The 17376-nt window shown below is 41.2% G+C and overlaps 1 protein-coding gene across 1 annotated transcript; it reads right to left on the reverse strand.

Moving 5' to 3' along the window:
- Nucleotides 1-1315: 1315 nt before the first annotated feature.
- On the reverse strand, nt 1316-13312 carry AKIRIN1 (akirin 1). The gene is made up of 5 exons (XM_045548197.1): nt 12938-13312; nt 8336-8476; nt 5546-5680; nt 3843-3914; nt 1316-2850 (listed from the first exon to the last, which is right to left on the reverse strand). Exons 1-5 carry the CDS (start codon nt 13158-13160, stop codon nt 2840-2842), a joined length of 582 nt encoding a protein of 193 aa, XP_045404153.1. The 5' UTR covers nt 13161-13312; the 3' UTR covers nt 1316-2839.
- Nucleotides 13313-17376: the final 4064 nt, after the last annotated feature.

A 17376-nucleotide genomic window follows, 5' to 3' on the forward strand; every position in this document is an offset into this window, starting at 1 on the left:
ACCTCTTAGTCATACCCTGAGAAAAGTTCTAACATTACCCTTCTGCAGATAGACCATCTATAAAATTTAGCACATTGGGAAATTTATTTAGGTCTGTATCCTGGTACCACATCTGGGAAAGACACTTAGGAAATTCTCCCTTCCACCAACCCAGTAATTCGGCTGTAGGACAGACACAACAGAGTATAGCAGCAAAGTAATCTGAAAGATAAATGGGTCCCAAGGCCTGGAATATAATGGAAACCAGAGTAGACTAAGTGATATTAAGAATGTGCCATTTGGGGGTGGAGGAGACATCAAATTGAACAGGTGAAACAATCAGGAGGCACTGAAGCAAACTGAATTGGGGAGGAATTATGCCAGGCTCACGGTGGTAGGGGTAACTTGATGTTGGTAAACATTCCATCCCTAGAACTCCCCTTATTTTGATATATAGAGCTGCTTCTTAATTTTAATTAGGCTTCCCAAATGGTATAACTACATGAAGTAAACACACTGGGTAAGGCCAAAGGGCCAGTCTATTGTACCTGACATACATTCTCATCATAAATTAATATAATACACTAAAGTCTGATTTTATAGACCGATGTAGCTTTATTAGTGAGTCAGCATTCCTGAACACATTAGGGTAAACTTGGCAAACAGTAGGTGCTCAATAAACATTTATTGAATGAATAACTCTGCCTTGAGGAAGGGAGCAGAAAGACAGTTGCCATTTGAGTAGGCATTTGTCAAGTGAAAAGGGAATTAATTCTAGGCAGAAGAGCAACAGGAGCACCATGAAAAATGATGGGATGAGTCCGTGCTGGGGACAGAGTCTTGAGAGAAAAATTTTTCAATAGCGATGCAAGAATAGGTAGATTTAAGAGAATCAGTATCAACCCACATCCCCCTCAAAAGGAATCAGCAGCAGTTATGGAATTGGGGCTGACACTTGACAATGAGTATGTGCATCACACTGATTGGTAAGAAGACTTCAGTGAGGTAGTATTCCCCAATCCTGGTCCAGCCCTCATGACTTTTGGTGGCCCCCACAGTTGCCTTTTCCTTGTTTTGGTATAACTATCCCACAGCAGGGCCACTCCCATTATACCACTGCTATGCTCCTCTTCCAGGAACAAGTGACTACCCTGGAAAAAGAAGAGATGAAACAAATTGCCCTTCAAATATGAAGTAAGATCATTCTTTAATTTAAAAAAATCACTGCTGGGCTTTTTAAAAAAAGCTATAAATCTTCAATGTACTGGGGAAATGGTTATAGCAGCCTCACATAAGTTATATGAATAAACATTATCACAGTATTAAGAAGGCAAGGTAAACAAATAGCTTAAGTATTTTATTTGTTTGCAACTAAGCTTGTTAACACTATATAATGAAAATGTACAAAGAATAATGTTGCAGTTTTTGGTTAGATTTAAGTCAAAGACATTCATTAATAAGGAATCTTCGAATGTGAATATTCCAGAAATTTCTCTAAGCTATCTGATCAGAACAACTGTCTCTGAATATTACCTTACTTTGGAAGGTACTGGCGTACATTTGAATTACACTCAGAATTTTTCAAAATAAGCCCTAATTAAAAAAACTATTCTATATTCAAACTAAAACAATATTAATAGAACTTTCCTTTCCAGAAACAATAATAAAGGAAACAAGGCATTTTGTAAAATGTGGTCCTGAACAAGTCACAGTAAAAAATAAATGTATACTTAACTTCCACCTCCTCAAAACAGAGGCTACTTTCTGTTCCTCAGCCTTGGAAAAAAGGTGAAGAACAGCCTATAAGCAACTTCGGGCAGGGGGTTGCCAAAACAAAGCCCAAGCAGTTGAACATGGACACCTCAAAAGAATTTGGGGGAACCTGACCAAAGGATCCAAATTCTATTTTTAATAACTAATACAAAGGTGAAGTGGCTCCTCCCAAGTAGCAGTGCTGCCAGGGCCTGGCCCAGCCCCAGGCCCATGCTCACCTATGTTACGCTCCCGAGCAAACCTGGATGCTCCTGCTGCAGGGGAGACCTTCTCCCTTTAGAGGTTCAGTGTCCAGGGAGCTCTCTGATTGTGTAAATGAGGTGAGCACTGACTCCATGTGGGTATTTTAAGGCTTGGAGTCAAAGTATTTTTCCAACACAGCTAGGTAGAGTCCATGTGTCAATGGCCCGTCTCCAGTTTGTTCTAACTTCTCGCTGCACATTTGTAGATCTAGGACCGCAGACCTTCACTATATCATCATAATCACATCTAATGTCCATCCTAACTTATGATTCATATTCTGTGCCTGGAAACAGTCCCTGTATTTGACAATAATACCTACACATAAAACAATCCACTGTTACAACTTATATGGTCACAAAACATTAATGATCTTCTGTAGACCAAGCAAATGTTTTAAACCATAATTGTCGTGCATCAAATTCACAGCCAGAATCCCCAAGACCAAAAAAATTTGCACAATACAAATAATAACTTAAAATACACACACACACACATATACACACATTCTCACACACACTTCTTACAGAACTGTGCTTGGGGAAACTCCATTTGTTGAGTGCCACTAAAGGCATATTTTGCTAAACTGCTGCTCCAGGTATTTTTGTTTGGAAAATCTATCACAGTAGGGCACAGCTATTTATTGGATGAGCAGAAAAGAAAGATATGCTTGTGGCAACCAGAAAGTTTTAAGGTCTTTCAAGTTGTATAAAATGGACCTGCAGAAACGTTTAAGTGTTCTCAGGATGAAAAGTTGGAGCTGAAATGTGGTATCAAACCAGTTGCAAAAAGTGTACAGCAGCCATCTCTTGAGGTCAAACCTGGTACCCAGTTATGCAACAAAGCTTCAGGACACATCTGTAAATTAGGAATAAAAAACAAAAAGCTTAAGAATACAAAAAGTGTAGTGTCATGCTTTTTAAAATATTAACAGTAAATGTCATAAACAGCATGAAGGATATGAGTTGCCACTTAAAAGGAACTCAACCTCAAGAATTTAAGAAACCTGACTCAAATTCAGCTAGATATACAGCTGTTTACAAATCATGTCTTGTGTTAACTGGTAGTTAACAAGATGTTTAGAATAAGAATTCCTCACCATGCACTTGATAAACTAGTTTAAGTAATCAACTTTCATATATAATTTAAGTAATCAACTTTCATATATTAACAATTGGGGCTAGGCGTGGTGGCTCACGCCTGTAATTCTAGCACTCTGGGAGGCCGAGGTGGGAGAATCGCTTGAGCTCAGGAGTTCAAGACCAGCCTGAGGAATAGTGAGACCCTGTCTTTACTAAAAACAGAAAAATTAGCCAGGCATTGAGGCATGCGCCTGTAGTCCCAGCTACTCGGGAGGTTGAGGCAGGAGGATTGCTTGAGCCCAGGAGTTTGAGGTTGCTGTGAGGTAGGCTGATACCACAGCACTCTACTCAGGGCAACAGAGTGAGACTCTGTCTCAAAAAAAGAAGAAGAAGAAAAAAAAACAATTGGAACTATCGTTCTGGAGCAAATATAGGTAACAAACAAATTGGTACTAGAGTTAAACCACCTAGGTTCAATCCTGGCTGAACTACTAGGATATGAGCTTGGGCAAATTATCTAACCTCTTTAAATGCTACCCTTACCTGTAAAATGTGGCTAATAATAGTCCCTCCCTCAAAGGGTGACCATGAGGATTACAGAAGTTTTGGTATGTTTTTAAAGGGTCTGGCATAATGCTGGGCACTTAACTATTCTCAGCTATTATTTTACTTCACAGGAGCTTTTTGCTCTCAAGAGACAAGATACTCAGTGTTGAAACCTTGTTCTTGGAACTTGGAAAATTTAAAGAAAAACTAGGCAATACTTACAGCTTGTTGGCCTTGTCCCATACCGTCGCATAATCTGATCATGTGTGAATTTCACAAAAGATTCATATTGTTCTGTGAAGAGAAAGAAGTATGTATTAATCCCCCGAAACTCCCCCCATTTTTTCAAGAATCAAGTGTCAGGATCACATCCAGCTTCCCAGTTTGAATTCTTCACCCTCTTAAGCCCTGTTTGTATAAATCACTCTGAGGTCAGAGCTTTCCTGTTAGATCCCAGAGCCAGATATCTGGCTTCTAGATTGGACACCAATTATTCATAATAACATTTTCATAATAACCTCTCCTCTGACATAACTCCACCCCTACTAATGGCCTCCCAAGACAGAGAGGTATGCTCACTACTACAGGCCAGCAAATTTCAGCAAGTCTCCCATGGGACTTGAAGCTCTTTCCTTCCTATAAATTTCAACACACACATTGAGTGACAAACATGAGTGGAAGCGGTGTGGGATGTCCAGAAAGCTAAGAGAAAATTTTATGCCATCTAATTGCAGACAGTTCTACAGAAGCATCACCTTCTAAAGGGAAACTCAGTAGAAAGCACCCTCACATCTGTGAACAGAAGTGACTTAGAGCCAGCTGACCTGAACAAGATTGGGGTAGAAGAGAGAATGATATACTAGAGGTCCCTCTTATTTTTATTTTTTTAAGAGACAGGGTCTCACCCTACCCTGTTGCCAGGGTGTCTCAGGTGATTCTCCTTGCTTCTGCCCCCCAAAATACTGGGATTATAGGCTTAATGGCCTAGAGCTTCTTATAATACATATTAGCATACTAAAGGATCAAAGAAGTTCTACTAAAAGGAACCCATTTAACTTTGCTTAACCCAACAGTTGCCAATATAAAGCAGACCAATTAACATTCTGCAGAACCATGTTGTGTGGGTCACCAGATCAGGAAACAACAGTTACAGGCGGAAGGAGTGCTTCTTCACTTCTCCCTGGTAAGTACACAGCAGCATAGCATGAAAGTTGCCCATGAATTTCTTAATTACTCACACTGTCACACTAAGCAACAGATCTTCAACTGTATTCCATCAATGATAGGGTATAGATAAGGACTTTAATCCATTAATCAGAAGAGGAATATGATGAGATCTGTGCTTAATATACACTGTGTGTTTAATGTGGAACATCATCCACTTTTACTCAACAGATACTACTTTCTATTCCTGATTCAGATCCCTTCCTTTCACAGAAGGCTCTACTTGTTGCCATCACTGATCACCACCTTTGTTATCTAGCCTGAGCTAGCCTTGATTTACCCTATTATACCTCCCAAATCACAGGACGTCCAACATCCCTTCTCATCCACTAGGTGACTCCCAGTAGGCAGTTTGAATATGTTGACAACACAACACTCCACCCAAACACCAGTTGAAAGGTTAGTACCATATCCCAACCAATAGTTTACCTGCCAGCTAGCCTAAATGGCCTACTCAATGCCTTTATTCATATGGAAAATTCTTATAAGAGCTTGTTTAATCTCCTTTCAGAAATACAAATGGAAAGTCTTTCCATATAAGGTGTAAATGACAAATTCACAATCAACAAACAGTAACCTCAATACTCACAATTCAATAAACCATCTTATGTGAAAGCTCTAGTCTCTTTTTCAAATTTAACTGAGGTAATTCTTACTGAACCCTATTTAACAACAATGGCATAGTCACTGCCTCAGCATACCTGCTAGTTTGGTATTGAGGATTTGCTCATACTCCTCCCGAATCTTATCTTCATAGTCTTTTAAGAGACGCTCACATATTATTCCAACTTGTCGGAGGGTAAAGGTGGGCTGGTCCTTCTTCATCCAGGAGGTACCTGGGCAAAAGATAAATGTAGTTTACACAATATAATCTATTAATAGTTCTAAGATTTAGAATTAACAGCTTCATATAAACAGTCCTCAAGATACATAAAAACTGTTTAGAAAAATTTCAATTTTCATTACTTTATGTGTAATATTTTCGCAAAATACTTTCGGTTTCCTCCACTTGTTTTACAAAGCCAAAGGTAAATTAAGAAGTAGGAGGAACAACATGTATCTAGTTGTGTTAGCTGATCTACATACAGAAAAACAGCTCTGATCCCCTAACAATCTGAGCCCATACTCAATGATCACTAAATAAACGACAAGAACAACAAGTTTAAAGCGGATATAAAACCTCTAGTCTGGATTAGAGAAAGTAGATTCATGGCATGAGAATTATCAAGATCTTTGGAGATAATCTAGACCTATGTTTAAACAAGAAGGTACATCATAATTATCTGTAACATTTACAACAACAAAATAAGATTTAATTCTGGGGAAGGGCTTGGGTATCTTTTATTTTAAGCTCTACAGGTGATTCTGATAAAAAATGGGGAGTTTAAGGCTCAGGAGAAAAACTGTTAGCAAAGTCATTAACCTTTAAGGTCATCAAATCAAGTTCTTAATAAGTTCAAGCATATTCACAGACAATTTCTTTTCCCTCTCTCTCTCTTTTTATGGAGACAGAGTCTTACTCTGTTGCCTGGGCTAGAGTGCAGTGGTGCCATAGCTCGCTGCAACTTCAAACTCCTGGGCTCAAGTGATCCTCTTACCTCAGTCCCCCAAGTAGCTGGGACTGCAGGGTTTGTACTATGACCAGCTAAATTAAAAAAAAAAAATTTTTTTGTAGAGATAGGGTCTTGCTGTGTTGCCCTGGCTGGTCTTGAACTCCTGGGCTCAAGCGATCCTTTTGCCTTGGCCTCCCAAAGTGCTAGGATTATAGGCATGAGCCACTGTGCCCAGCCAAGAATCTCTTTTTGAAGTATGCAGACAATTAAGCAGTACACATCTCATCCTAGATCCGTTTTGAATTCGGGTTGAGAAGAGTGAAATGTTCATAAAATAGTAAAGTTAGAAACCAAAATATCCATTGGAATGCTAGAAAACATAGAAAGAACCAGAATGTTTGTGGTAGACTCTATGGATTCCTTTGCCTAAACACCTACTGTAATTTCCTTCTAGTTTCTCCTTAGTCTTTTTCCCAGGAGAGGCTCTGAAATTCAAACTACATTTTCCAGACTCCTTGGTAGCTAAGATTTCCGATGTGACTAGGTTCTGCCTATCAGATTCACTCGCAGAAGCTTTGAATTCAGTAGTGAGATAAGTGGAGGGATAAGCTTGCACCACCCATCTATTTTGGTAGTGAGGCTAATGCAGCAGCCGCCTGGTTCTAGAGCTGGCAACTGGAGAAACAGATTCCACAGGTGGCCTTCTGATCATGATAAAAAAAAGCAGCCCTGGTGGTACATAGCCCAGTTCTGATGTGTTCCTGAAAGCTTAGACTACAATCTTTTTCTTCAGCCTTCTTAGTTAGCCTGTAAGCTATTTAACAACCTGAAACAAATAATTTTTTGCTTAAACTAATTAGTGTATCTTTTTCCCTACAAACAAAACCTGACCCAACCATCTAGCTAGTCATACCCATAACATATTCTATTACTTCAATATTATATTACTAAAATCTCAAGATTGCTAGTTATAACCACTGAATGGTCTATCATTTATGTATGTGCAAGAACAATTAGAAAGAAATGGTGTTGTTCCAGAGCTAGGAGCATAAGGAAACAATTAAAAAAAAACTTATTGAGGCTAAATTAACATAAAATAGAATTAACCATTTTAAAGCAAATAATGGTATTTAGTGCCAAAACATTCCCATCACCACAAAAAGTATAACTCCTCACCTATTAAGCACTTATCTTCCCATTCTCCCCTCCCCCTAGCTCCTGGCAAACACCAATTTACATTCTGTAAGGAGACAATTTTTAAATCAAGGTAACTTTTAACCCTTAGAACTGTTAAAAAATAAAGTACTCTGTGAGGAAACATTCTCCCCTACTGTTAAAGTAGACAGAGTTCACCATCACTGGAGATGTTCTAACACTGGGCTGTTGAACCCCAACAGCAAGCAATATGGCAGGCAAGACTGGTTTCCTACATGACCATGAAGATTCTCTCCAACCTTGAGATTCTACTTTTGAGCACATCCTCTCTGACCTCCTGGCAATGATGTTATAGAGCAGCACTGTCCAACAGAATGTTCTGCAATGATGGAAGTGTCCTATAGATCCAATAAAACAGCCATATGTGGCTACTGAGCACTTGAAATGCGACTGCTGCATCTGAGAAAATGAATTTTTGCATTTTATTTAATTTTAATTAATTTTAAATTAAACAGCCACACATGGCTAATGGCCACAGTATTACACACTGCAGTTATAGATGAGGATGCGCTTGTATTGGTTAGATGGAAGCACAATCAAATCAATCTAAGGTCTTTTCCAGTTTTATGACTTTATGGTTTTAAAAGTATTTATAAGTAGTAATATAATGTATCCACTTTACCAATTTTATTACATTAGAGAAGATCAATTCTGGATTGGGAAACCATCATAAGTACGATTTACAAACTCTTAAATGGATTTTGCACATCAAAGCAGGCTTACCTGGAGAACTAGGTGCTGTGAGTGCTGAGGAGTGAGGTTGACTTTCCGAAGCACAAGCTTCACTCTGATTGAGAACAACTTCTAAATGTCTCCACCTCTGATAACGACTATATTCTTGTTTAATGTTCTGAAAAATTTGCTCTAATAAAAAAGAAACAAACTTGAGCTTTCACTTTATTGTGTCATTTCTTCAAACTTTCTTAACAAGTGGGAAGAGACAAGGAAGGTCTTTCGATTAGACTTTAGCATGTAGGCCTCAATCTCTTCCCTCCCCCCATATAAACAAGTAAAATGTTTATATTGCATAAAGCATCCCCCCTCTAGCCCCAGAGACAGTGTACTCTTATTGCCACTATTTTCAACAATGCATAAAATAGTGGCTATTTTGGCATAAGCCATCCAGAGTTCCCTTCATTCCTGTGGCAGCGAAGACTAGATCTTTGCTGGGTGATTAGTACAATTTACAGTAAAAGAAACCTCCCATTACCTAATGGGGTGCTATTTTTTATCTCCTTTAAGTTTTATAATTTCTCAAACTAGGGTATTAAAGGGGAATCTCTTACCACCCAAGGCCTTCTAACAATGAAGCTCTTGTCCCATACAGGACTCTTAAGATCTTTGGAAAAGAGGACAGCAGAAACCATTATGTTCACAGCCTGGACACTAACTAACCAGGGAAGAGCTGAGGTTCTTTGCTTGGGACTGAAGGTCAGGGCTTAGAAAAGAATTCTGATCCTTCAAGAGGCAATATTTGGTGGAATTCAGATTACTATTCTGAGTCAAGGTAATCACTATTACCAAATTTGCTAACACTATTAAACGGAGTCCAGGAAACACAAATTACTAACCACTTTGAAGTACACTCCTAGAGACAACAAAGAATTTGAAAGGATGTGGTTTTCAAGTTCTTCGTTTTTGTAGTATAATACTGTATTCACTCTCTAGATAATGAAGTCTAAGAAAAAAAAGAATTCCAGAAAACTGTATCCACTCTAACTCTTATTATTCTAGTGTATACTTTGCTATATTTTCTTAATGGTGGGAGATGTTAATAATACCACTTTGCTTCTTCCTAGCTGTTTGTCTGTAACCTTGGGAAGTCATTTAGTCTAGTTGAAGAACTAAATGTCAAATGCCTATTTGACAAGGTAGTGAAAATCAAAATCAAAGATAATGATAACACCGTAACAAGTGACAGTCCAGTCCAGGAACAGACATGAACTTTAAATGGCTCCATACATAGTTAAATTCCATAACTGTCAGCCTAAACACTGGAAAAATGCAGGATTAGCAATGTACAATGCTTGCCTTTAAGAGTGCTATGAAGTTCATATTTATGAAGTTTTCACTTCATTTTTAAAATGTATTATTCCTCAAGCGCATACTTGCCAGATTCAAGACAAGGATGTAAGAAACTGCAGACTTGAAACAAGAAAGGACAAGTATGAGGACATGGGAACAGAAGGTCTTTGATAAACCTCTAACTGCCTCCTGTATGGTAAAGTGAACAAATGGAAAGGTACAACTTTGAGGCTGGTAGAAGGACTAGCAAGTCCAAGTAGATATGATTTTCTTCCAAATAAGGCCACATAAAACAGGAAAGTTTTAAAAAAGAAAAATGCAAATCTTTTTAACAGTGGATAATAATTTTAATCCTTGCCTCCGACTATCATTTGAAGTTGTGTTTCTAGGTTATAGCAGGCTAGGCCAATCCTCAAAACTCTACAGTGGTTCCAAGCTGCTACAGACCAAAATTCAACCTCCTGAACATGGCATTCAATGCCTTCCAAGACCCGACCCCAATTTATTTTCCCAGTTCCATCTCTTACAACAATCCAGTTAACATCAAATTATTCTTTCCTTATTTTGTGGGTTTTCTAGCCTTTGCTCTAGTAATTTCCCTGTGCTTCAAACGAGGCTGGCCCCCAAATATTACTCAAGACTCAGCTAAAATGCTATCTCAATCTAGAAGTTACTCCTCAACTCTCAAGTCATGATCAATTAATTGCTTTGCATCTAGACTCACACTATATTTACAAACATCTCCCTGAGGTCAACAACTCCCATCCATGCCGGGCGTCCACCCAGCACTCAATAAAAATTTAAGCGATAAAAGATTTAATTTTATAGGACCCTTCCACAAAAAGTGCTAACCAGGTCAAGTATCCCTTATCCAAAATGTTTGAGATAGAAGAGTTTCACATTTTGGAATACTTGCATCATCCTTACCAGTTGAGCATCCCTAACCTGCAATCTGAAATGATCCAACGAGTGTTTCCTTTGAGTGTCACATTGGGAGCATTTTGGAGCATTTCAGATTTCAGATTCTTGGATTAGAGATGCTCAACCTGTATTATACATATCTTTTTATAAAGTGAGGTAAAAACAGTTTCTTGATTAATTCTGAGAGTTTACAACCCTTGAGATAACAATTGTGATGTTATAAAATGAAATCACTGATTTTTAAACTCTCTTTTCCATTAGTTGGTTTATTCTTTCTATTTGTATAGCAACAATTCCCATCCCCATTCTTCCTTTTTAATCAAAAAGACACCTTTCACTTAAACCAAAGCACCAAATAATGATTAATATTTGTATTTGTCATAATAGAGCCATATTCCAATAAGTATTAAGAAACATAACTGATATGTTCACAATGTCAGGTTAAAAAAAAAAGAAACATAACTGATCAATCTTTACAAATGAATATTTTAGATAAAATATTTTAACACAAATAACCAGGAAACTAGTTTACATGATCTTTGCAAAAATTAGATTTTAAGATTTAAAAAAACAGTGGCCCCATTATAGCATTCTGCCATATTCAGACTTCCAAATACATTCAATGATCATGGCCGGGTGAGGTGGCTCATGCCTGTAATCCTAGCACTCTAGGAGGCCTAGGCGGGAGGATTGCTTGAGGTCAGGAGTTGGAGATCAGCGGGAGATCAGCCTAAGCAAGAGCCCATCTCTACCAAAAACAGAAAAAATGAGCCAGACCTGGTGGCATGCACCTGTAGCCACAGCTACTTGGGAGGCTAAGGCAGGAGGATTGCTTTCCCCAGGAGTCTGAGGTTGCTCTGAGCTAGGCTGACGCCACAGCACTCTAGCTGAGTGAGACCCAAAAAGGTTATGTGACTATCTCTGGGTATCTGCAGGAGCCCTGGAAGAAAAAATTATCACTGCAATAGAGACACCTATGCCCTCCCCACCCCCACTTTTGAGGGTTCTTTAAAAACAACTTTTGAAAACATTATCTCATTCTGTACATAAGGTTATACAACATTGAGTGGCCAGGGAATTTAAAGTAGAACAGAGTTCTTTAACAGCAGGTTAGTCAGGTAATGGATGAGAAACTTGAAGAAACGACTCTATCGGGTTTAGCAAATACAAGGCGAAAACGTGATACAGGCACAAAAGGGTGGGTCTGGAGGAAAGAACATAGGTACAGTCTGAAAAAAATATATAAAAGACAGACTAGGTGAGATACGGTTATAGGTGATAAATCCTTTGAATTTCTGGATAAAGTTGAGATGAACACCAGTAAGCATATAAAGACTGGGAGAGCTCAGATGGGGGCCGGAATCTTGCTGTGAGGAGGAGGGCCTGAAATCTGCCTTGTGGATATGTAAAGTAAGGAGGAAATGAAACCTAATGGCCACTGGTAAGTGAAAAGATGTGAGGAAAGAATGATTTTAAAAGTAATCCCAGGGTTTTTCTTAAGGTTGAGCAACAGAAAAACACCCAAAGAATGCCTGGCCAAAGTCCATTTCTGAGCCCCCCTCATTTCTGGGAGCCCTTAAAAACTGCTCAATATTAATGCTGATGCACTTACTCCTCTACTCCTGAACTATGATTTGGTATCTTTACTGTAAGACCAGCCCTTCCTTTTCCTTGGCCAAAGTGGAATGCCTTATTGAAGGAGAGTCCCTGTGTTAAGGAGGGTTGACTTTTTGCTTCCAGAACCTCGGTACGGTGAAGGATTCTCAAATTCTAGCTAACGACCTACCGACTTCAAGCCATATATGGTACAAGACAATAGCCATACAATAAAAGAACACGGCCAGTCCCTCTGAAATGGTCAGGTTGAAATCGGATTCCCTGATTCTTCCGGCAGCCTCGGGTCCCTAAAGACTTCTGGAAATAGGTCTCCTTACAAGCTACAGTACAGTGCAGAACAGCACATACTCACGCCCCTTCCCAGTAACCCGCCCCCACCCCCATCCTCAAGGCCGGGTTCGTGAGCAGAATCCAATTTTCCATGGCCCACTGGATCTGCGGGGTGGCTCAGTGCAGGCCCAGGCAGCGGAGGCAGGAGGGGTTTCAGGGACGGGGAGGGCCCTGAACGGCCAGGGGTATTCCCATCTTCCTCTTGCTGCCCACCCCTCCAGGATCTCCAGCTCCAGGAAAACCGAAAACCGACAGTGGCTCCACTACCCCTCCCGGATATCTCCCATCCCCAGAGGCAAACAGGCCCAGCGGCACCCCAGTTCCCTTTTCTCAAGGCAAAGATGGGGTCGTGGGTGAATTGGCCTGGCTTTCAGAACCCCCCCAATATGCCTGGGCCTGGCTTCCTGCCAAGCCCGCAACGGCGTAGGTTACCCGGAGTTGGAAGGCGCCGCTCGCTGCCGGGCGGGGCGGGCTGCTGCATAGTCGGCTGTGGGGTCTGTGTCTGAAGCGGCGGTGGTGGCGGCTCGGCGTCCGGGGGCCTGAGGCCCGGAGTGGGGCCGGGGAGAGGGGCGCAGCGCCGCCGCTTCGGGGAACCGGGGCTCAGCAGCGCCGCCTCGAACTCCATGGGCCTCTTCAGCGTCGCCCCGCACGCCATGCCGCTGAGGGGCCAAGGACCGGGAGCCGACGGGGCGGTAACTGCGGCCCAACCTCCGGCTCCCCAGCGGGGACCACAAGCCAAGCCGGCTCCAATGGCGCCTCCAGCACCCGGCAGCGGCGCTGGCCCCGCCTTCTATGACGTCACGGGCGTGCGCCACCGCCCGGCAGAGGGGGGGAAACCGGAAGAGGGCCGCTCTGGGAGTTTGGTCAGCCATGGCCCGGCCCGCGGCGCCCCCTGCTGAGAAAATGGAATGGTCTGGGCGGAGAGCATGGTCACCAAGCAACACCGGGAAGGTCCCCACCCCCGCCTCCGCCCCTCCCAGGTTCCCATCCCCCCACGCTCCGTCCGTCGCGCCCCGGTGGCCCCTTAGGTTTTCGCACCTGCGCGGCATGGACGGGGGGAGGGGAGAGCTTGGAGGGGCCTGGTGAGAGGCCACCGGGGTCTGGTAACTCTCGGGCCCATAACCTTTTAGGCCTCTCCTGTCCCCATGATAAGAGAGAGTACGATTCATAAAGGTCATCAAGGGCATTCCGCTGAGTCCACGGAAGTCTTGCACTTAAAAATAACCAAATTATCTGAGGATGAGCTTTAGGAAGTCCAAGAACCTCATGAAATTACGTGCAAAATTGTGGTGTGGCGGTCGGGTGTTTTGTGGTAGTATTTTTGCAATAACTTACCCATACCTTAATCAGCTCATCAAAAGGGTCTGTTACTCAAAAAAGTTAAAAACAAACAGAAAACACCCACTGGCTTAAACCATCTGAGAATGGTGTCAGCGTTAAGAACTTCAGCTGATAGCCGATTTGCCAGTTTCCCCATCTGACTTGGCAGCTCAGGTTCTTCCTCAGGTCTATCTGAATTCTTTACAGCAGTAACAGCTGTGGAGAGCTTTTGATACTCTGGAACTATAAATAGATAACAGGAGGGTTCTGCTTTCATAAACTGTATGTCCCTGTGTTGTACTGGGGAACAGTTCCATTGCTTTCAACAGATCATTAAAGGGATCTGTGATCCAAGAAAATGTTAAAGCCTTTATCTGACTATTCATATATATTAATAATGACCATGCCTCCTGGGATCTGTCTTCAACATATCTCTGGGATTTTTCAGAACAGTCCAAATTTCAGATAATCTTTTTTAATAGCTCATATGCCCGAGTGATGTGCCCCAATATTTGAGTTGGAGAATATGGGTATACCATCTCAGTTCCCATTCTTTTCTGTTTCCAGTCCCTTTTCCATTGCTTTTCTTTGAGTCCTCTTCAGTTTCTCCAGATTCTTTAAAGAGCATAACATAGGTCATGTATTTTTTGCATTTATCTTTGTAAAATAGCAGCAATAATTGTAAAAGGACTGAGCATACCAAATACTAAGTTTATTTTGTTCCATCTCTTGTCCATAAGAATATAAAGGAGGTTTACAATAGACTAGAAAATAAGAAATGAAACATTAGGGCCAGAGAAAAAGATCACAATTATCCTGGGGTTAAACATGACTGTAACTGAATTCAAAATTTAGTTCTTAGCTTCCTGGATGCCAGGGCAAAAATGAAAACACAGTACATGTTGAAAAGATTTTGTCATCTGAAAGGAATGAGTTCATCAGAGGAGATAGACCATAGGGTTTTTTTCTCCTGTATCACTAAATTCTAAAGGTAGTTTCTCATGTGACTTTATTGGGAAACAGTGAATGATGTAATAAAGCAATCACGAGGACCTGAACAACAAATGCAAAACCCAAAATTCAAATGGATATTTCTTGTTATGGCTGACAAAAGCTAAGAACATAAAAAGCAACCTAGTGATGGTTATTTTATGAGGGGCTTGTCTAATGTGGTCCAAGTAAATTGCTTTCTTATGACATAAACACATCCAAAGTTAGAGCTTAGAAGGTTTGAAAAATATGTCCCTTGACATAAATAGCACTTCTTTGAGCTAGGGTTTTGCTAAGTGCTTTGAGGGTCATTCTCTTCTCCGTGATCCTTTAAAACTTTGAATGTGCTTTGTAATATCAGTGTTTTCAAAAAGGAAGTTATAATTTGTTTATATATCTGACTGTGCTTCCAAACTGTAAATTCCTTGAGAATAATAACCAGGTCTTATTTATCTGTTTCCCCATTCCCAGCACAGTGTTTGAATATAGTAGGGGCACACACAGAAGCACAGAATAAATATTGGTCAAATGAATAATGGCAATTATTTCAAGGTTGTTCTCTCTGTCTCAGAAAGCTGATAGTCCACATTGCTGAATGAGGGTGGATTCAGGTGATTCAGAAACCAAACAGGTAGATGGTGTATCCTATTCTATGTTACACATGACAGTGGCCCAGCCAGAGAGCTGTCCTTGAAGGAGGCAGATGGGCTGTTCTGAAAGGGCCGCTAAGTCTGGTGTCTCCTTATGAGGTAACCACAGTCCAGGTCTGCTTTGTTTTGCATATCTAGACCCTTGACCAGTCATACACATGCACACATAATACACACACATTGCTAGGCATTATATTATCATATATTTGATGGTATGAAAAAAGGATCAGGCCAGGCATGGTGGCTCACTCCTATAATCCCAGGAAGCTGAGGTAGGAGGATCTCTTGAGGCCAAGAGTTCGAGACCAGCTTGGCAACATAGCAAGACCTAGTCTCTACAAAAAATTTAAATATTAGCCAGGTGTGGTGACACACACCTGTAGTCCTAGCTACTCAGGAGGCTGAAGCAGGAGGATTCCTTGAACCCAAGAGTTGGAGGTTGCAGTGAGCTATGATAGTGCCACTGAACTCCAGCCTGGACAACAGAGTGATAGCCTGTCTCAAAAAAAAGAAAGAAAGAAAAAGAAAAGAGGCCTGCTTCCTGGCCTCCTAGGGCTTCCTGTCTGTTAGAAATGACTAATGTTAATCAAATAATCACAACAACAAATACATAACTGCAAACTGCGACAAGTACTGTGAGAGGAAAGGACAGGATGTGATGAGAGTTTACAACTAGGAGTCTCTTTTTAGGCACATTTCTCAGAATGTAGCAACTGGGAGTCTTAACCTGTCTTGGAGAGCAATGAAGACTTCCCTGAAGAAATGACATTTGAGCTAAGAGCTGATGAATCAGCAGGAGTTAACCAAGCAAAGAGAGGGTGGGAACAGCAGAGGGGACAGCATACACGAAGGCCTGTGGTAAGAAACCATAGTGTGTTTGAGGAATCAAAAGAAGTCTCAAGTGGCTGTAGTATAGATCACAAATGTGGAGAGTCGGGAAGAAAAAATTGGCAAGGAAGACAGAAGAAGGAGTTTCAATATGATCAGGTTTACAATTGGAAAGATTTCTGGCTGTGGTATGGAGAACAGTTTGGAGGAGAGCAAGAATGAATGAAGATCAATGAAGAGGTTATTCTCTCAGTCCAGATGTATGCCTTGTAGTGTTAATTTTACTAATAAAATATTACAAGGAATCTCCTACCTCCGAGCACACACAAATTCTGTCATATCCCCACTGGGGGGTGTTTTTAGGCTAGTTTACCTTGTGAAAGCTCAGCAAGAAGTCTGAAGCTCTGCCTGCTTACTGGTGCCAGCAACTGTCTGACCCAGAGGTGTGGTTGGGCTAAAAGGTGGTGTTGGGAATAAAAGGAAAGTAGAATACCATCCTCCAAAATCTTCCAGGATTCGTTGCCCAGAGTTTCCAGAGGAGTTGTCTGTATTGACTGTCTCCTTTTATGTACTTCCCACCCACTACACATTAACCCCTGCCCATCTGACCTGTACCCCTCCCATTCCACTAAAACAGGTAAGGTCACCAGTAACTCTAATAGCTCCAAGCTATGGAGCAAAGTAGATGGATATGAGCAAAGTTTAGGAGATGAAATCAGCAGATCTTGGTGAGGATTAGGAGATGAAGGACTAGGCTTGTGGCTTTCTCAGCATCATATTCTGAGAAAGTTTTGTTTTTTTAGAGACAGGGTCTGGCTCTGTTGCCCAGGATGGAATGCAGTGGTGCCATTATAGTTCCTGTAACCTTGAGCTCCTGAGCTCCTCCTGCTTCAGTCTCTGGAATAGCTAGGACTACAGGTGTGCACTAATTTTCAAAACATTTTTTATAGAGATGGGGTCTCACTATGTTACCCAGGCTGGTCTCGAACTCCTCATATCAAGCGATCCTCCTGGTTCAGCCTTGCAAAATGCTGGGACTGCAGGTGTGAGCCACCATGCCCAGCCTTTGAGAAAGTTTTCATT

Source organism: Lemur catta, chromosome 3, assembly GCF_020740605.2.
Source record: "Lemur catta isolate mLemCat1 chromosome 3, mLemCat1.pri, whole genome shotgun sequence".
NCBI lineage: Eukaryota > Metazoa > Chordata > Mammalia > Primates > Lemuridae > Lemur > Lemur catta.